The 21733-nt window shown below is 48.3% G+C and overlaps 1 protein-coding gene across 1 annotated transcript in view; it reads right to left on the bottom strand.

The window, feature by feature from the left end:
- Positions 1-5464: 5464 nt before the first annotated feature.
- The window catches only part of LOC138246643 (cornifelin homolog A-like), an 80115-nt gene continuing 63846 nt past the window's right edge, over positions 5465-21733 (bottom strand). The window contains exons 3-4 of the mRNA XM_069201372.1: positions 19064-19200; positions 5465-6123 (exon numbers count right to left, since the gene is read on the bottom strand). Coding sequence (XP_069057473.1) covers positions 6034-6123; positions 19064-19200 — 227 coding nt within the window. The 3' untranslated portion in view covers positions 5465-6033. The remainder of the gene's footprint in view (positions 6124-19063; positions 19201-21733) is intronic.

Raw genomic sequence — 21733 nt, 5'->3', positions numbered from 1 at the left:
GTGGTGGTGCGCAGAATGTCTGTCTTGTTACCTGCTTGTTTTCTAGTGAGTCCTCGCATGGAGGACGAACAATGGTGCAGTTCTCAGCAGCATACCAAGGCTTCCATGGTGTAAGCAAAGGAAATTGCCCGTTTGACTATTGGCGTAGTACAATACAGCAATTATCAGGTATCAATGGGGCCTTCAGGGCATTGGGTCTTGGTACCACTGTATCTCTGCATCCATACTAGCTACGACCTTGACAGTGCCCCCTTTCCTATCCACATGCCTTAGGGCCTGATTTAGAGGTTGACAGACAGATTACTCGTCACAAACGTGACAGATATCCCGTCGGGCGTTTTACGATTCCCAAAGGATATAATGGGATTGTAATATGGCAGACGGGAATTTCCGTCACGTTTGTGACGGAATAACACCATCCGCGAAACTCCAAATCAGGTTCTTAGTCACCATCAGGTGGGCAACCGGCTGTCACTCATTGCAGGAAATTCTGCTACACCTTCAGTTTTAAAACTTGCAAAACATGAGTAACAGTAGCATTGGGTGCATTTGGAGGCACTGGTTATGGCACATGGATTGCCTATCAAGACTTTCAAGTAGCTTGGAGCCAGACTCCCAGTATCTGCCATTTTAAACTATGTGTATTTCAAGCAAACCGGATAATTGTGACTGCAATTTCACATACTGATGGATGCCCAATGACTTCAACCAGCAACACCGTCATGCATAACAAATCATGGGTTCCAGTGCCCACAAAGTTGAGGATTTTAAAATGTGTCACGCTCTGTGTGAACAGTTTATCATTAAACTTAGATTGAGTAGAAACGTCAGCAAATTCAGGTGAACAACAGAGGCAGGTTAGTGTGGAAATTTGTGTGAAAAAGCTTCTCTTTTAACTGCTTCAGTCACACTTTACAGGGTGGCTCCTCACTGACTGAGCCTGTTACCAGCACAGATGTCTAGCCCAATACCCTGACAAGCATCTGCAATGCAATAGGTCTCGCATTTGCTTGAGTTAGAGCTATTGGCATTGTAAATGCATAACTGGACTTTTCTGGCCACATAAATTGGTCAACCCTGCTGCATATTTTGGTCCTCTCTGCCACAGTGGCCCTGGATATAACCAAAGCAGTAAAGGAGGTGCATACACAACAATAGTGTAGAAGTGTAGAGAGGTGTAGAGCAGTGTAGAGCGGTGTAGAGGTGTAGAGAGGTGTAGAGAGGTGTAGAGCGGTGTAGAGGTAGAGGTGTAGAAGTAGAGAGAGAGGGGTAGAGGTAGCGAGAGAGGGAGGGGGAGTGAGAGAGAGAGGGAGGGGTAGAGGTGTAGAGAGGGAGAGGGAGAGAGGTGGGGTAGGGAGAGAGAGGGAGGTGTAGAGAGAGAGGGGGAAGAGAGAAAGAGAAAGGGAGGGACAGAGAGAGGGAGGGTAGACGTGTAGAGAAGTACAAGTGTAGAGGTAGAGGTGTAGAGGTAGAGAGGCAGAGGTAGAGGGAGTTGTAGAGGTAAAGGTAGAGAGAGGTAGAGAGATGTAGAGGGAGAGGTAGAGAGAGAGGTGGGCTCCATCCACAGGGCTGACGGTGCTCCAGGAGAGAGAAGGCAGCTTATGGAGCATTCACCGTCCATGTACTTAAGTTACCACAAAGACATGTGGGGCAGCATTAATTCTATGTGCATTAAGGCCCAGATTTATGAAAAAAAGCTTTTCTTGCACCTGTTAGTGTTCCCCTAACGCCACCATGTGTGCGCTGTATTTAAAACTACCATGGCGGTAGTCAGGTGGACTAGCATCATAATTTATTTTACGCTAGTCCGGTGCTTTGCAGGACTAGCGTCACAAATTATTACGCTAATCCTGCAAAGCACTCAGAGGCCTATGGAACACAATGGGAGCCTCTTTGTAATGTCTGCACTTAGCAGGCGTTGAAAAATGCAGATACAAATTTTGTAAAGGAATCTCATAGATTCCTTTGCACCATTTTTACGGCCCGAGTGCCCGAACGCCCCCCTTGCACACATTACGCCTGGCGCAGGCATAATGTGGCACAAGGGGTTACAAAGTGGGGCAATGCAAGCATTGCGCCTCTTTGTACATATGGCGCAGCGTTTTTTCCCTTCCAAAGCCACATTAGCGTAAAAAAATGACACTAATGCGGCATTGGAATGGCGCTAGGCCACCATAAATCTGTTTTTTCAGGCTTGCTACCAATGCCATTTGGCCAGAGGTTGTATGGAACCTGTATGCATAGACCTAAGTTGCCCCTGCTACTGATGTGCCCTGTCTGTTCCCTAAGATGCCCAACTCAGGGTAAGAATCGGAGCTTGGACCTTGATACTAGGATGATGCCTTCCTTTACTGTGATTCCCTGACTCCTTTGCCGTAGGCTCTCTCTTATTATCAACTTGACCAGCCTCTCAGCCGTTTGTCCAAAAATAGTAACTGCCATTTTTGTTATCTTTCTAAGAATGGACATTTTGTAGATATTCACACACGTAAGAAGTACAACAGTGTGTGTAGTGCCGGGCATTCCAAGGTTGTTGAATAGCTTCCTTAGAAGCAGTGCCTCTTCCGGCCAGTAGGGGGCGAGCCTCACCACAGATAACAGAGGAGCGCATACATGTAAGAGGAACATGATAAACTTAAGTAACTCTTTTGTAATTGTATTTATATAGCGCTTACTACTCCTGACAAGGCCTAGAAGTGCTTTACTTCTGTATTCAGAATATGCAATGTTGTCATATAGTATCGGAATACTAGGTAAATCTCTGCGTATCATATGCCACCGTGTTTTTCATACACTTACCACCAGCAGTGCAGACTGAATAGGTAAGCATCACTGAGAGTGCACAGAATGCACACAGCACTGGTATCACACAAGCCTTGAATGTAGAATCTGTAACACTGTGATGTAGGAGAGAGGTATGTGACATGTAAGGCAGCCCACCCGTGTCTCCCTGGTGGCTTAGAGAGGCATTGGGGTGTGTGGCTGTAGGTGTGCGCGGGGCAGTGTGCTTCATAATATGACTGCCGACAGCTCCAAAACACAGAATGAAAGCTGTAAACAGATCACACAATACTACAAAGTGCTCCAATACCACTGATCGAGTTTGCGCTGTATAAAACTTCAAAGCACCATAACCGCCAAGCGTGAAGGGGAGGGACTAAATTGAAGCATTATGGGGCGGGTTTTTGTTCCGCAAATATTTTAGTATATTAACTGTAATGCTCAGAACAGCCCTAGGGAGCACCATAATAAAATTTATATTTGTAAGAAACATGGGCATGTAACCAAATAGTTAGTCCCTAGAGAACATAACCGCATGTAAAGAAAATGACCAAAAGTAATGCAGTGTAACCATTTATTTAGTCACTAAAGGATGTAATATATTACACTTTTTCAGGACTAGTAAACCTACTGCAATAATATTGCAAATAAGGCCCTTAAAATACTAACTATTCCCAGCTATAAAACAAAAGTTCCAGCCATGAGACCCCTTAAAAAGGTACTGAATGGTAGGTGGGGTTAATATTTTGGGGTCCCCACTAACCTAGTGTGAGGACCCAGAGATGACGTAGACAGAAAGAGCACATCATTGTAAATGTTTTGAAGGTGGTCCATTGCCCACGACCACCACAAGCTGAGTTAGTGCTGTGAGTGCCATGGCTGCCATGGAGCGCAAAGGGGTGAGACAAAAGAAAACAATGTGACGAGCGCTCCAATACTGCTGCTGTGGATGTCACGGCTGCCATGGAGCGTGAAGGGGAGAACAAAAACAAAAAGTAGTTCACCTACACCAAAGTATATTGTCAATCGTGCAATTATCCATGTAACAGGGTAAGTCTGCATGGTGGTAACAAACCAGTCTCAAAGTGGGACAAACGTAAAGCATTTACCAATGACATCAAGGTATTTTTGAAAGGCAAGCCCAGGAACAAGTTAATGTGATGGGCCTGATGTGGGCATGGTTGCAGCCCACAGAATAGATTACAAGTCAAAAAGAGCTTGCGCACTCAACCTAAAAATGGAACAGAGTAATTTAAAAAATATCCCAGTATTTGGCAACCCGCAAAAATCAATATTTCCTCGCACAACTGGAAAACATCTAGCCCAATTGTGAGTGTGCCTTGATGCAAAGCCTGTGGAGGCTAAAAGTGACAGGATACAAAGGAAGATAAAAAATAAACAAATCCTGCCATTGTTTTCAGCAACCATGTGATACTGCAAAAAAGTACAGTTTGTATGCATGTTTCAAAGTGTGTCAGGTTTCCTGCCAGTGACATCTGATAGGCCTGTATTTGGCTCTCAGTGGAGCAGTAATGACAGAAATTGAAACCAGCACCTTGAGACCCTCACAGGTGATTTGCTGCCCTTTATAAATATTGATTGATTGACTGAAACTAAAGTACCAGAGCAGCAACAGCTTAACCCCATCTCCCACAGCTGCACCCCTGCCTGGCCACTAGGGTGCACCCCCAACCCCACCCTCCCACACACACACACACACACACACACACACACCAGCCTAGCTGATAGGTAACCTGAACTGAAAGCAGTATAATTTTAAAAGGCTTGAGCTTCTGTAAAAGATGAACCACGGCTGCAGGTGTTCACCAAATGTTTCACAAAACCTCCTTCACCAGTTCCAAAGGCATGTAAATGGTCTTTTAAAGACCTGTGAAATACTGGGGTGAGGCTGAGATAAGATGCCAGATACTGCCCAGCTGAACCCTCAGCAGCTCAGGGACTGTGTGTGTGTCCTTGAAGCTTCAACCTCCCTGGCTGAGACACATGACCAGTGGGGTGGGGGGAAAGGGGAGTGCTAAAGGCCTTTTAGCCTAATGGGCATTGCACACCTGCTTTGAGCACAGATCATACTTCTCGAACAGCATTAAGACGATGGTCTGCCAGACACCAGGGGAGGAAAAGGAAATGAAAGGAGGTCAGGCAGGAAGGGCACAATAGGCAGACAGTCTGGAAGCCTCAGGGAGAGAGCTCTGTGACAGAGCAAAAAAACACAAGCACTTGTGTGAAGTGCTCAACCAGAAAGAAAACAATAGCTCCTAAAACGGGAGCAGTGGATGGACACAAGTACTTGGTCCTTTCTCTGAGGGAGGGCTAAATAGCAGAGGAGGCATGACGCATGCATGCCATGGACAAATGGGGACAAAGGATATGAGATGAAGATCCATATAATGAGCCGGGGCAAAGGGAAAGTCTAGATAGTTGTAATACACAGTAATGATGGTCGCATTAGTGACATACATGAGTAGGTCCCTGCTCGCCCTGTGTAACTCATGATCAGGAAGAAAACTCTAGATTGACCAAGCATCCCTGGGAACTGTGGTATCCCCCTCTAAGGTGCAGAATAATCCAGCTAGGCTGCAGGATCCACAGAATGTGTGTGTATTTCCGAAGTATAATAGTTGTACAGCAATGGAAACTTCCAGAATAGAATCCCACACAAGAATTATTCTTAAGGATTGTATATGTTTATTTTGACATTTGAAAGGTATCAGTGATGCCGTAGCCAATCAGCGTTAGTGTGTGGAGAGCAGACAACCTTCATTCCCTGTCTCTGTTTGAGAGGCACAAGCAGCCACCAGGTCTCTCCCTAATACTGGCAGCCATGTTTCCTCTGGTCTTATCCTATTCTTTTTCTGGTTCAGCTGATACTGAGCCAGGTGTAGAGAGTTCCTAAGCCTCACAACAAATAACAATGGAACCCCAATGCCTGGTCTACAACTACTGCAAGAGGTTTTCTCCGCCTCAACCCCACATTTGGAAAACAGCAGAATTTGTGTAAAGACATCTTTCTCCAGTGGTCACAACCATGGCTAATATTTGCTCTAGAAGGAGCAGCGCGGTTCACACTGCACACAGCAGTCCATTAAATTGTCCCTCCCCTGATGCATTAGCTGAGGCCAGTAATGGGAATCTGAATCTACAGCAAGCAAAGAAAAAAGACAAAGCATAAACAAGCACACAAGTTAAAGGGAAGGCCGCTTCTCTGCCTGGACCGATTTCAATTCGACTTCTTCAGCGTCTGGTCTTCAGCTCGCGGGCCATCTGGCACAGTCCACAGAGTGGCACGCAGGCCATGGCCACCCAATCACAGCAGATGGAGCCCTGGAAAGAGGAGGAAATGTAGTGAACAAGAAGCAGAAACATGTGGAACTTCAAACCTCTTACATTAAGCACTGCCCACCCATTGTGAAACTGCAGGTCAAACAAAACCCACCACCATCTGGCTGGGACTGAACTTCACACATAGAACACACATTGTGACCAGACTGAGAATGTACTTCATGCTCTGGTGGCATCAGACCAAGACAGGGCTTCACACATCATACTCTGGTGTCACCAGCCTTGGACTAAACTTCACACATCTTACTCTGGTGCCACAAGGCTTGGACTAAACTTCACACATCTTATTCTGGTGCCACCAGGCTTGGACTACACTTCACACATCATACTCTGGAGCCACCAGGCTTGGACTAAACTTCACCCATCATGCTCTGGTGCCACCAAGCTTAGACTACACTTCATACATCATACTCTGGTGCCACCAGGCTTGGACTACACTTCACACATCATACTCTGGTGCCACCAGGCTTGGGCTAAATTTCACACATCTTACTCTGGTACCACCAGGCTTGGACTACACGTCATACATCATACTTTGGTGCCACCTGGTTTGGACTACACTTCACACATCATACTCTGGTGCCACCAGGCTTGGAATACACTTTACACTTCAAACTCTGGTGCCACCAGGCTTGGACTAAGCTTCTCCGGTGCCACCAGGCTTTGACTACACTTCACACATCATACTCTGGTGTCGCCAGCCTTGGACTAAAGTTCACACATCATACTCTTGGTGCCACCAGGCTTGGAATAAAATTCACACATCTTACTCTGGTGCCACCAGGCTTGGACTAAACTTTACACATCATACTCCAGTGCCACAAGGTTTGGATTAAACTTCGCACATCATACTCTGGTATCGCCAGCCTTAGAATTCACTTCAAATATCAAACTCTGGTGCCACCAGGCATGGAATACATTGTACACATTAAACTCCAGTTGCACCAGACTCAGACTGGACTTTACACATCAAACTCTGGTGCCACCGGACAATGACTGGACTTCACACATCAAACTCTGGTGCCCCTAGAACAAAATTGAAATTCACAACTTGTTCTCTGATGCCACCAGAACAAGACTGGACTTCACAATTCATTCTCTCGTGCCACCAGAACAAGACTGGACATCACAACTCATTCTTTCGTGCCACCAAAACAAGACTGGACTTCACACATCAAACTCTGGTGCCACCAGCACAAGACTAGACTTCACACATCAAACTCAGGCACCACCAGAACAAGGCTGGACTTCACAGCTCATTCTCTGGTGTCACCTAACAAGACAGGACGTCACACATCAAACTCTGGTGCCACCAGATCAAGAATGGACTTCACAATCCATTCTCTGGTGCGACCAGAGAAGGCTGGACTTCACAACTCATTCTAAGGTGCCATTAGAATACGATTGGACTTCAAAACTCATTCTGTGGTGCCACCAGAACAAAGCTGGACTTCACAACTCATTCTCTGGTGCCACCGGAACAAGACTGGACTTCACACATCACTCTCTGGTGCCACAAGAACAAGACTGAACTTCACACATCAAATACTGGTGCCACCAGAACAAAACTGACTTCACACACCAAACTCAGGTGCAATCAGGCTTGGAAATCACTTCAGAATTTAAACTCTTGTGCCACCAGGCATGAATTAAACTTCACACATAAAACTCAATCAACGTCCTACATCAAACTCCATTGCAGCTTCTTTTGAACTATATTATACAAATGAAACACCAGTGCCACTGACTTGGGTAGACTTCACACATCAAACTCTGGTTATAGATATCACACATTAAACTCCGGAGCCACTGGATTGGACTATGTTTCATACAACAACCTCTGGTTACAGCAGGAATTGACTAAATGTCACACATGGAACCCTTGTGCCACCAGGCGTGGACTAGCTACAAACTCTCTAGACTTCAGATAACAAACCCTAATGACCGCAAGTGGTGAGTGATCTTTATCATAGAACCTCAAAGCCATCATGCTGGGATTGCCTTATAGTCAGAACCCAATGTGCACCCTCATCACCAGTATGCGCGGGCTCCTGCCCCTCATACCAACCTCTGTAAGGACTGCAAACTAGGTGGCCTCTGGTTAGATTTCAGGCACTTGTATTTTTACCTGTAATCCTGGAGGAGGGACGGCCAGCTGGAGCCCACCTTTGGAGAGCACTCAAACAGAATTACACCCTTAGATTGTGTTAACTTGGGACTGTCTTCTGTAACATGCAGTGTTTTGAGGCTTTCCAGCTACATACATTCAAATACATATATTTACACGACTTCATATACAAATCTAGAAGATGTCTTGTCACCCCCTGTTAAATCCCTACAGTCCTCCATAACAGATTATTGAGGTGTGTGCTGTGTGCTGGGTGGCATTTTGCACATGGGTTTTATGACTGGGAGGACATGTGCAGGACAAACAGGGGGTCATTCTGACCCTGGCGGCCATGGACCGCCAGGGCCGGGGACGGAGGAAGCACCGCCAACAGACTGGTGGTGCTTCAGGGGCATTCGCAGCAGTCAGAAACGGAAAACCGGCGCTGTCCCGCCGGTTTCCCGCTGCCCTAGGGAATCCACCATGGCGGCGCTGCAGGCAGCGCCGCCATGGGGATTCCGACCCCCTTACCGCCAGCCTGGTTCTGGCGGTTTTGACCGCCAGAACCTGGCTGGCGGTAACGGGTGTCGTGGGGCCCCTGGGGCCCCCTGCAGTGCCCATGCCAATGGCATGGGCACTGCAGGGGCCCCCTAACAGGTCCCCACCAAGATTTTCAGTGTCTGCATAGCAGACACTGAAAATCGCGATGGGTGCAACTGCACCCGTCGCACCCTTTCCACTCCGCCGGCTCCATTCGGAGCTGGCATCCTCGTGGAAGGGGGTTTCCCGCTGGGCGGGCGGGCGGCCTTCTGGCGGTCGCCCGCCCGCCCAGCGGGAAACTCAGAATTACAGCGGCGGTCTTTTCACTGCGCAGCGGTATTCTGACGGCGGAACTTTGGCGGGCGGCCTCCGCCGCCCGCCAAAGTCAGAATGACCCCCACAGTGTCCTGCAGAGGACATAGTGAGTTCTTGTGCAGAATAAGGGGCCCAGACCCAGCTCTGCCCGTGCTGCTGCATGGCTCTTGCTCCTGGCTTCCCTTGCTTTTTCCCCCCATTTTTGAGTGCCTTCTCCTTCCACAGGCCCTGAAGACCTAGCTCTGGGACCTGCAAGCACCTGGATACCCTGTTGGTGATTAGCTGCACTTGACAAATCCTGATTGTTTGACTGATTGAGTGATTGAGGTGTCCCTTCTGGTTGTCTTTGTCATTACTGAACATGTGACTTCCTGTATGCCGCTGCCCATGGGGATCTGATCCTTAGACACCTTTGATGTCTCATAGCAGACGAACCACCATTTCTCGCCAGACCCAGCACACCTGGCCACCAGCAAGTGCCCTGGATCCTTGGCCCTTGTTGGGGCTGGATACGGTGCAGTGACAGAGAAGCCATGTCCGAGGGGTCTATTTCCTTATGAGACACAGCCCCAGCCACATTCCCTGACCATATGATGGCAGGCTCTTCCCTGCTCTGAAAAAAGTCTGTGAAGGCAGAGGAAAGCCATGAACAATGCACTCTCTAAAATGGAACAGTATTTCAAATTTAAAGGTAGCATGGATTAAGGATGGCCCTGCAGTTCTCTGCTGGAGTGTGTCCCTGATCCCCAAGAGGTGCCTCACCAGGTCCTGGACCCCTGGCTGACATCAGTGAACTCCTCCTGTGAAATCCTGAAGTTTTGAAATCTCTGCACCTGACTTTGAGAAGGTAATTTGTTCAGCGGGACTAACCTGGTCCCTGTATTCGGTACATGATGAAACTTTCCTTAGTCTCCAGCTCTGCCTTGGCTCCTGGTCTCACATGATAAAACATTCCTTAGTCTCCAGCTCTGTGTTGGCTTCAGCTTCACATGATGAAACTTTCCTTAGTCCCCAGATATGCCTTGGCTCCTAGTCTCACATGATGAAACTTTCCTTAGTCTCCAGCTCAGCCTTGGTTCCTGGTCTTACATGATGAAACTTTCCTTAGCCTCCAGATCTGCGTTGGCTCCTGGTCTCACATGATGAAACTTTCCTCAGTCTCCAGATCTGCATTGGCTCCTGGTCTCACATGATAAAATGTTGTAAGTACTATATTGTGTAAGCAGCATATGTTTGTATTAGCGGGCTTTCCTTCTGGTCTTTCTTACACTAGGTGCCGGTGCCCATAGCCCTCCTCTTAAACACGCAGCTGCTACATTTAAATGTGTGAACACAGAATACTGAGGCGGCGTAATCCTGAAGCCATCTCGGGCCTCATTAATCCATTCACAGCCACTCCCTGCCCTTCAGCTCACTCTTGCAGCTTTCTACTTTCTCCCTTTGTGACACTTTTTCGTTTTTCCCTTCCTCCGTCTTTCCCATATGTGTCTTTTGCTCGCAGTAGATGCTTGAGGCAGAAGAATAAGCGCTGGCCCTCAAAAACAACAAGCACAAATTAAGCACTGGGTTTGGTACACAGTTACAGGGGGTCCTCGCCCAAGTGCACTTGGATGGCTCGCTCTACAGAGTATTTTCAATTAATACTTTGATTAAAAAGCTTTTTGTGCCACCTTCTCACCAGACACTACAGGTTTTTCTGGCGACAAGGACCAAAAGGGAACCATCACCCTGTCCCGCATGGCCCTACACATTCATAATTGCCTCTTCTTTACCAGCAGCAGCAGCAGCTAAAGAGGGCAGGGCCAGGTGCGCAGCATTCGGTGGGTACTCTACTATGTAACCTGCAACCTCTTCCTTAAACTTACAACCTTTTATCCTACATGAACTGGCTATCTGACTCCTTCTTACCAAGATGCGATCTTTAATTACAACAGTATGCCTATTGTTGAAGTTTTATATGCAACACAGGCTGCTTTTAAATAAAGCTGTTTTTTGTTTCATTTTTTCAGAGCAGGCAGTGGTCCATAGGACCACTACCTGCTCGGAAAAAATGTTTTTACTGGCATTTACAAAGGGAAAGGGGTCCCATGGGGACCACTTCCCATTTGCGAATGGGTTAGCATCAGTGTGACAGTGGTGCTAACTGTGATTGTTTTGCGACCGCATTCGCGGTCACAAAACAATCATACATCGGACTGCGAGTTGCAATTAGGAAGGGAACACCCCTTCCTAATTGCGACTTGCAATCCCTTTTTGCGATTCGGTAAATAGTTTACCGGATCACACAAATGGGTTGGACCATGCCAAAGTGCATTTTGCACATCGCAAATGGCCCGATTCACTGTTTGCGATGCGCAAAATGCTACGTACATGTAGCCCTTAATAGCAGACATCTTCAGGCAGTTCTGTGGCAGGACTGAAGGCTTAGATTACGCTTCTCTTTTTTTTTTTACTAAAACATCCCAGCAACCAATCAAAACACTCTAAAACAAAAACTACATCTCCCATGATGAACCCACATACCTCATAGTGCAGTCCTCCAAACATTATGGACCCAACCAACTAAATGAGACAAACGCCATCTTGCTACCTCTTTCTTTGCTGCACAGCAGTCAATATATGTGTCTCCCATCTGTCTCGATTACATTATTTGCTGTTTTATATACATGTCATTTGTTTGTGGTCTATTAAGGTTTATTTCATTGCTAGCTTGTAGTGTATTGCTGGTATTGTGTTGGCTTGCACGGTCTCCACGGACCATCAGCTTCTACAGAGTTCAGATGTCAATCTGCTCATGGTGGCGTGCTTGTGAAACTACTTTTTAGGGTCAAGCCTGCGAGTGCATGCACTTGCGCATTCATCTCATATGCGAAACGCTATTGTGATCAGTAAAGAGCTTGGAGTCCGCCTGTCGCTCACCATTTGTTGGTTTGCGTGGCACTCTTCTTTACAGCCTCGTAATTCGTCAAGGCATGTCTGGCATCATTTCCGTTCCTCAGTGTGGAGCAGGGTTCAAGCACTAATTGATTTCAACTTAATTATTGCCCATCCGCTGCTCCTGAAGTGATCGAGTTACTATTTTGTTCCAACTTTGAGTGCCCCGCAAACAGAAGGGTTGTGATCGGCAAAAATGTGCCCAGCAGGCACAAAATTGCAAAGTTTTATTTTTTAAAGCGCTAAGTTTATTTTATTTGGTTAAGTCGTCTTTTCTCAATTTTCACTTATGTTTTTTTTTTTTTTTTTTTTGCTCATGGCGCTGTTGTCAAAAGATGACAATTAACTTATTCCAAATATGCGCGACCCATTGCATTGCAAATGCTTGTTTATTAACATGACCTTGTTAGCAGTAATTGTTGCATAGAGTGGGAGTTTAGGGAGAGGACTCTCCTCATTGGTCTTGAAGCCGACAAGTGTAGTCCCTTTTCTGTGTCTGTAACCATGGGTGTCGACTACACACTCAGCCGACCAACGAAAGTTAAAACCCACGGGGCCAAAACGCTGCTTTGCTCACGGTTGGAACAATTCAGAGTGATCCCTCCCCAAAACAAAGCTGCAAACTTATTGAATTGAATTTTAGCATCTAATCTATCCAGTTACGACAAGTAAGAAAAGAATCTGCTGGGTTGCAACAGTGAATTCAGAGGTTTGTCCTGAGGAACAAAGGCAGACTCCCTCCGCCTCATACCTTTGAGACTGCGATATCATTTATATCGACAGCTTCCTCCATTTACCTATTTTTTGGGCAGTTACACTGTCTGCCTTTGTAAGCAGTATCAACTTCCGAACCATTCAGCCTCGATGAATATGAGGAGTATTGTGAGGAAGACCCTTCGGAGTATGTTTTAGAAGATGGGCCGTCGAAGGCCGTTGATAATTTGGTCCATGGTCCAACAATCAGCTAACGGGGCCTAGGCTGTGACTCTCAAGTCCTTCACACAACACTTAAAGTGCTTCGTACAGCACCAAAAAGGTGAAGAGCCCACCCCTCCTCAATATCCCAGACTGGTTTAAAAAATTAACCGGCAAAGGCGAAAGCCAGGTTAAGTTAGTGGCCTCATTCCAAGGAACTGAACAGATCGTCAAAAGTGTATTTGGCCAATAGGGCTGTTAGCTCGAATTGTAGGTCATTTGGCATCATGGGTCCTGGCAATTTTTCTGGGACAACTACATTATAGAGCCCTGCAGAGACTGAAGATACAACATCTTTATAAGGGTCTCTCATATGAGGATCAGGTCAATATACATGGAGGGCTGGAACAGCAGGGCCATGTGGCGGTGAGCAAGATGTGATTCTGCCTCCACAGGTGGATGCTGGTCAGAGGCAGAGTTGTCACTCCATATCAGTTACTTGGAGCTTCTAGCAGGTTCATTTGCCGTCAAGAATCTTTCCCCATAGAAGGTGAATTGTACCATACTGTTGTGGATGGACAATATATCTGCAGTTCAGTATGTAAACAGGTTAGAAGGGGCAAAGCCAAGAATGTTGGCAGAGATAGCCAAGGCTTTCTGGCATTCTTGTGCCAACAACACCAGATATCAGTGATGGTGAAATATGTTCTCGGCCAACAGAATGCAGTAGCAGACTGGAATCGCAAACACCTGAAGAAGGCCAACAATTGGATGTTGCACCCTTAGGTGTTTCATTTTCTGAATCAGACATGGGGCCCAGGTTCTGTGGATCTGTTCACATCCTGGTTGAACAGACGGGTGGAGGGTTTCTTCAGCTAGAGACCGGATCCAGTGGCGAAAGTAACTGATGTATTCTTTCAGAAGTGGATCAGGACCATACGATCTCTTCTCCCATTCATGCTTATTCCAAAAATGGCAGCCCAAAGAGGCAGGACGCAGGTTTGATTCTGGTGACCCTGATTTGGAGGGCAAATCCTTGATTTTTGGTCCTTCTAGAAAAGTCATGGGATCTCCCAATCAAATTGGCTGCCTTTCCGGGGCTTCTGCAGGACCAAGGAGGTCAAGCACATCCTTTTTATACTGATAGGCCATGTGAGGCTCATGGCCTGGAAGGTTTCCGTAGCCATTGGCAGATGCCTGGACTTTCGCAACGGTGTTCTACATTCAACAGGCATAGTCCAGTAACACCCATAAGCTGTATTCTGCATTCTGGAAAAGGTGGGTGTGTTGGTGCAACAAACACAGTGTAGATCACTTGGAGGCAAACTTTCATATGATAGTAAACTGTTTGCCTGAGTTCGTGTGAGAAAGTGGCCTCTTTCTAGCTTGATTCTTCCCACTTTTGGCCTGTTTGTGAGTGTGTGTCAGTGTGTTTTTACTGTGTCACTGGGATCCTGCTATCCAGGACCCCAGTGCTCATAGATAAAAACCTATATGTCAGTATGTTTTGCCTGTCTCCCTGGGATCCTGCTAGCCAGGACCCCAGTGCTCATAGTTTGTGGCCTAATGTGTGTGTTGTCAGTAGTGCTTGACTGTGTCACTGAGGCTCTGCTAACCAGAACCTCAGTGCTTATGCTCTCTATGCTTTTAAATTTGTCACTGTAGGCCAGGGACTTAATTTACCAATTTCAATTGGTATACTGGACCCCCCTTATAAGTCCCTAGTATATGGTACCTAGGTACCCAGGGTATTGGGGTTCCAGGAGATCCATTTGGGCTCCAGCATTTCTTTTGCCACCCATAGGGAGCTCCGACAAACCCTTATGCAGGACTGCCATTGCAGCCTGAGTGAAATAGTGCACACACTATTTCACAGCCATTTTCACTGCACTTAAGTAACTTATAAGTCACCTATATGTCTAACCTTCACTTGCTTAAGGTTAGGTTCAAAGTTACTAAGTGTGAGGGCACCCTTGCACTAGCAAAGGTGCCCCAACATAGTTCAGGGCCATTTCCCCGGACTTTGTGAGTGCGGGGACGCCATTAGGTCAATACCTATATGTAGCTTCACAATGGTAACTCCGAATCTGGCCATGTAACCTCTCTAAGATCATGGAATTGTCCCCCCCATGCCAAAACTGGTATTGGGGAGCCAATTCCATGCATCCTGGGGGCTCCACTATGGACCACCAGTACTGCCAAACCAGCTCCCTGAGGCTTGTTCTGCAGCTACAGCTGCTGCCACCTCACAGACAGGGTTCTGCCCTCCTGGAGTCTGGGCAGCCCAGTCCCAGGAAGGCAGAACAAAGCATTTCCTTGGAGAGCAGGGTGTTACACCCTCTCCCTTTGAAAATAGATGTTACAGGCTGGGGTGGGGTAGCCTCCCCCGGCCTCTGGAAATGCTTTGAAGGGCACAGATGGTGCCCTCCTTGCATGAACAAGTCTACACCGGTTCAGGGACCCCTTCTCCCCTGCTCTGGTGGGAAACTGGACAAAGGGAAGTGACCACTCCCCTGTCCATCACCACCCCAGGAGTGGTGCCCAGAGCTCCTCCAGTGTGTCCCAGACTTCAGCCATCTTGCTTTGCAAGGTGTGGGGGCTCTCTGGAGGGCTCTTGCCAACAGGTGATGTCAGAGACCCCTCCTGATAGGTCCATACCTGATAAGGTAGCCAATTCCCCTCTCAGGGCCATTTAGGGTCTCTCCTGTGGGTTCTCTTCAGATTCTGCTTGCAAGTTTCCTTCAGGGATCCTCTGCAACAACTTCAGACTCTTCTGACCTCGGATCAACCGCAGCCTGCTCCAAGAAATACTGTAACTGCATTTCTTCAGCAACCTAAGCTCCGAGGCAGCAACTGCAACAGTTTCCATGGTGTGCACGCTCTGGGGACTCCCTGTCTTCATCCTGCACCAGAAGAACTGAAGAAATCTCCAGTGGAGTGACAGAGTCACTCCCCTGCTCCAAGCAGGCACCTTCCAAGATGACGACTGGTACTCTGGGACTCCTCTAACAACGACGAGCATGTTCCTAAGGACACAGAGGGTGGACATCATCGACATAGACTGTCCTGGGGTCCTGCTGACGCAATTTGGAGGAGGTAAGACCTTGCCTTCCCTGACAACGACAGTACCCTAGTGTACTGTGTCTTCTTCACCTCCTGAGGCCTCTGTGCACTCTTTGCAAAATTCCTTCATGCACAGCCTGGCCCAGGTCCCCAGCACTCCACCCTGCAACACTCAACTCACTGAGTTGTTCTCCGGAGGCGTGGGACCTTCTTTTGTTGTGCTGCATCAACCACATTTTGCACCTTCTATGAACCCGGATGGGGTGCTGGCTGGCATACTGAGGGCTTTCTGAAGTGCCAAGAGCCCCCTCTTCCTCCTCACACAGAGTTGAGCCCCCCAGGTCCCTCCTTGGTCCATCAAGTGCCATTTTGATGAAAAATGCACTTTTGTGGTAGCCAAGGCTTGTTGGCGCCTTACATAGCAAAATCTCAACTGCAGCGATCTTCACGCCATGGGACATCTTTTGCATCATGCAGGAACCCACTGGCATCTTCCTAGGGTGCATTTCTGCAGTCTTCAACTAACCAGGGACTCTTCTTTTGCACCCTCTTCTGGGTTGGCAGGGGCTCCTGTCCTTCCTGGAACTTCTTTCGACTTCTGAACTTGGTCCCCTTCCTTTGCAGGTCTTCAGGTCCAATAATCCAGCAGTTGTTCTTTGCAGACTTGGTTGGCTGCTGCAAAATCCCAAAAACGAGGTGTAGTGTGTCCTAAGGAAACTTGCAGTAATTTACTCCTGCTTTTCTGGGCTCTGAGGTGGGGTAATTTACTTACCTTTACTGTATTCTTACTCTCCCAGCGATTGTGCACACACTACACTTGTCTAGGGGGGAATTTGTGATTCACATTCCACTTTTTTATTATATGGTTTGTGTTGCCCCTATTTTCTCCCATTGCATTCTATAGGATTTCCTACTGTTTGCATTGTTCTGTGACTATTTACATTTAATTTTGGTGTCTAGTGTATATATTGTGTATACTACTTACCTACAGAAGGAGTATTGTCTCTAAGATATGTTTGGTACTGTATCACCCAAATAAATACCTTTATGTTTGGTAACAATGAGTATTGTCTTTGCGTGTGTATAAGTTCTGTGTAACTATAAGTGGTATTGGATGAGCTTTGCATGTCTCTTAGTTCAGCCTAAGCTGCTCTGCTACTGCTACCTCTATCAGCCTAAACTGCTAGAACACTACTACTTCACTAATAAGGGATAACTGGACCTGACACAAGGTGTAAGTACCATCAGGTACCCACTACAAGCCAGGCCAGCCTCCTGCAGTTGGCTGTTAATGGTCTTGCTTATAGACCAGTAAACAATTTCTGATCAGCTATCTCAGTAGGCCATGTTCCAGTGAAAGGTAAATCCCGGTATTCCTAAATTGTGTGTGGTTCACTGTTTAAAAGCATATGAGGAATGTACCAGGGAATTCACACAAGACTCTAGTTACATCGTACACCTCAGAAACCTTATAGACCAGTGACGTCAATCCTAGCCAGATGGGTAAAATGGCTTATGTCAAAAGCTGGTGTCTATGTCACTAAATTTGGATCACATTTAGAGGGAGTTGCTACGGCCTTGAAAGCTTATATGTTAGGCGCTAGGTTTGAAGACATTTTGAAGACCGGTGGATGGGCTTCTGATTCAACTGTTTAAATGTTTACTGTAAACATATTGCTTCTGCTGTAGTGTGTAAGCTCTGAACAAACATAATAATCGTCGTAATACATAGTGTATTAAAAGAAACAGTCGTAATACAGAATAAAACAAATTCCAGCTATCACTTCAAGAATGTTCAGTTCTATTAAGGAGCTGGAGGCGAGGATTGTCTCACCCGTTGTTTATGGTCAAAGTGTAAATGACCTATTTACATCTGCATTTTTTCATTCAATTTCTGTCTTGAATGCCCCTTATTTGATGTGGTGAAACAGAAAGGAACAGAACCAAAGCTGAAAATGGAGGCCGCCTTTCAAAGATGCCTGAAGCTCAAAGTACCCAGAAGATGGGACTGAAACAGAATGAGCATTAGATCTACAGACTAAATTTGTTTTTGGACAGAAACATGGTTGTCACCTGAGAAAGTAAGCAGAGCCAGCATAGAGTCCAGAGATATGTTTTTGTTCAGACAGCTGAAGTTATATTATTTTGACTGAAGGATTGAGGATTTGCAAAGAATGAGGCTGCAAGATGGTGTCTGTCTGGGTTGGTTGGCAGTTGCAGCTCGCAGAGATTCCTGGGGGCGGGGCGGCATGCGGGGAGCATGGGGGGGAATAACAAAATAATTTAAAAAAAAAAAAAAACGTACCTTTGGTCCCGCGCAGCGCCACTCCTCTCCTTTGTCGCCGGATGCTGCAGGCAGCCTGCCCTTCGGCCAATCCTGACGTTGCTCAAAGCAGTGTCAGGATTGGCTGGGAGCTCCCAGCCAGGCTTCTCCCAGGCAGACTGGAAGCCTGTGCAGGCTCTCTCCAGCCCAGCAACTGAAGTCCTGTGCGCATGTGTGTTTGGCTGGCCCCAGACGGCCGACCAAACACACATGCGCTCAGAGGGGAGTGTACTCCCCTCTGCTCGTCACCCCCAATGTGTTGCCCCTTTCACAAGGAAGGGATAATAAACAAAGTTTATTATCCCTTCCTTGTGAAAGGATTTGCAGCGGTTGCTCCTCCACCCTTTTGGAGGAGCCGCCCCTGTTGGTTGGTTTCATGGTGATTGGCGGACTGAAATATGACACATCACATGTTCGTTTATCATGGGAGATGTCATTTTTGTTTTAAACTGTTTTGATTGGCTGCTGTCATGGTGTATTAAAAGAAACAGGAAAATAATCCTTGCTTCTGTGTCCTTAATAGAATTGAAAAGTCTTCACTTAATAGTTAGAAAATGTTTTACTCCTCAGCGGCCGCAATGGAACACAGGGGGCATCTCAAGCCTGATTTGGTGTGCCACTGCACCCCTGCACAGCGGACAAATAAAAACTGATCAACAAATCACCTTTTGGTCCCCCACAAGCCCCAGTCAACCTCAGTACCCCACATTAAAGCAGTTTCAAACCTCAATGTGGTAGCGCTCGCGGATACCAGTGCGTAAGGCCAGCAGCGTCCCGGGCAGGTAGGGCAGGCAGCAGCATTCACCAAAGTCCTCAGCCACCCTGCAGGCCAGGATGCAGGGGCAGAACGTGCCACAGAGGCCTGGAACAGAGAGGAAAGGAGTCAAAGACCCAACAAATAAGACAAGCTCCTGAAGAAAAACAACAGTGGCCCAGGGAAACTGAAACCAGCTGCTGGTCCCCACTCCCTGCTCTGGGAGCCTATCCACTGACAACTGCACAAAGTGATCCCCCAATGGGGTTTGGGAGCAGTGGGCGAATGTGAGCCCTACACCCCCGTACTTTTCAGGCAAGTGGCGTGGTCCAGTGACTATAGGGGATGTCATTGGTGGGAAGGTGAGAGGGGTGGGGCAGTTAGAGGTGTCCCCCTCCTTTGTTCTGTTGGAGTGCAGCACATCACCCAACAGGCTGGTTATATTGTTTGGTCCTGTGAGAGTTGTAGGGAGTTTGGGTGTTTTGGTTAAGGGGGGTTTGGTGGTTAGATGTGTTTTATTGTAAGAGGACGGGCGGCATAGTGGCCAGTGTGCATAGGCGGGTATAGATTACTTTTTGTTTTGGAGGAGGCGGAATGGGCTGATTTGATTAAGCCTGGCAGGTTGAACCAGGCTTGGGTCCCAAGGGGGGGGGTGGGCTCGGGGAGTAGCGGCTGCAGTTCTTGCACGCTCTCCCAAAAAGAACAAAGTTTAAAGAAACAGTGGTAGGCGTGAGAGGCCTTGGTCTTTGCGTTCAGTCACGCCCACATATATACGCAGTCACGCATGAACACACACCTGCACGCACGCACACGGCATAAAGGCGGTCATTCTGACCGCGGCGGGCGGCAGTCGCCGCCTGCCATGCGGTTACCGCCGAATGACCGCCCCGCGGTCAAAAGACCGCGGCGGCCATTCCAACTTTCCCGCTGGGCCGGCGGGCGACCGCCAAAAGGCCGCCCGCCGGCCCAGTGGGAAAGCCCCTGCAACGAGGAAGCCGGCTCCGAATGGAGCCGGCGGAGTTGCAGGGGTGCGACGGGTGCAGTGGCACCCGTCACGATTTTCACTGTCTGCTAAGCAGACAGTGAAAATCTTTGTGGGGCCCTGTAAGGGGGCCCCTGCACTGCCCATGCCAGTGGCATGGGCAGTGGCATGGGCAGTGCAGGGGCCCCCAGGGGCCCCACGACACCCGTTCCCGCCATCCTGGTTCTGGCGGTGAAAATCGCCAGAAACAGGCTGGCGGGAAGGGGGTCGGAATCACCATGGCGGCGCTGCAAGCAGCGCCGCCATGGAGGATTCCCTGGGCCAGGGGAAAACCGGCGGGAAACCGCTGGTTCCCCTTTTCTGACCGCGGCTTTACCGCCGCGGTCAGAATGGCCCGGGAAGCACCTCCAGCCTGTTGGCGGTGCTTCCGTTGCCCTCCACCCTGGCGGTTTCAAACCGCCAGGGTCGGAATGAGGGCCAAAGTGTTTGTTACTTATGTTGGCTGCCAGCGAGACTCATATTCCGGCTAATTGTACTCAGTTTTTATTACACTAATAGTGAATATTCGTATTCACTATTAGTACATAAAAACTATGCATGAATACAAGGAGATGTCCACAATGACGAGCTGCCCCTGTGTTGCTGGCACTGATTTTGCCACATCTGAGGCCAGGAGTCACAGAGGCAGTGCCAGGGGTCACAAGGGTCAAGCCAGAGGTCGCACATACTGTGCCATTGGTCACAAGGGGGCAAGCAGGGGTCGCAGATGAGACCCCTAAATGAGGTCCATGGGGGCGCCCTCCAGGACTGAGAGACCCCACTGGTTGGCAGTGCTGGTGATACAGAAGAGGAAACTTAAACCGGGGGGGTGACTCTGCGGTGTGTCTAGGCCTGGCCAGGTAGGGGGCTCAGGGGAGTGCGGGATGAGGGGGGCGGCCCATAGGGAGGGGGTGAGCAGGGGAGGCACTGCTGCTGGAACTGTCTCTGGCGAGTGGGAGGCCTGGTGCGGAAACAGAGAGGGGGCTGCGGGGGCGGCCTTAAGAGACAGATGAACGGACACTGCTCTCCTGTGAGGGTGGCACGGAAGGGGCACGCAGAGATGGCGAGGCCGTCCCAGAATCTGGAGGAGGTAAGGAGGCTTAGCGAGGCTTATGAAGGTACCAGGGTGGCTCGGAAGGCGCACAGACCCCTCTATACCCAAAGATCCGAATCGGGTGCCTGTTGTGATCGAGGGGTGTCAGGAGAGGGAGTAGGGGGCACACAGCGGGAGTGGGGGGAGGACAGACTAGGGGGCAGTTCAGATGTGGGCAGAAGGCAGCCCGAAGGCCATAGGTCACCATCGACCCGCAGGGAGGAAGGCTACACGTGGCCTCCTTACAGCTGATGAACGCATACAGTAGGATGAGGCTGGGTTTGGTGATGGTGGTGCAGGTGATGGTGAGACACCAAGAAGAAGTGCAGGTTGGTCGCAAGAGTCAGTGAGCATAAGCAGAGAGAATGCAATGTTAGATGATGATGATGAGGAGGAGGGGGCCCTGGAGAAAGGAGAAATATGTAATGTTACAGACAGAGAGCAACCATGTCTTGTGATGTGTCTCATGGACGTGGGATGGCTAATAACGGCGTGGATCCTGGTGTGTTTCCGGAAGCAGCACCAGG

This window comes from Pleurodeles waltl, chromosome 7 (assembly GCF_031143425.1).
Source record: "Pleurodeles waltl isolate 20211129_DDA chromosome 7, aPleWal1.hap1.20221129, whole genome shotgun sequence".
Taxonomy (NCBI): domain Eukaryota; kingdom Metazoa; phylum Chordata; class Amphibia; order Caudata; family Salamandridae; genus Pleurodeles; species Pleurodeles waltl.
The sequence above is the reverse complement of the archived record's forward strand: the minus strand, read 5'-3'. Positions and strand labels throughout refer to the sequence as shown.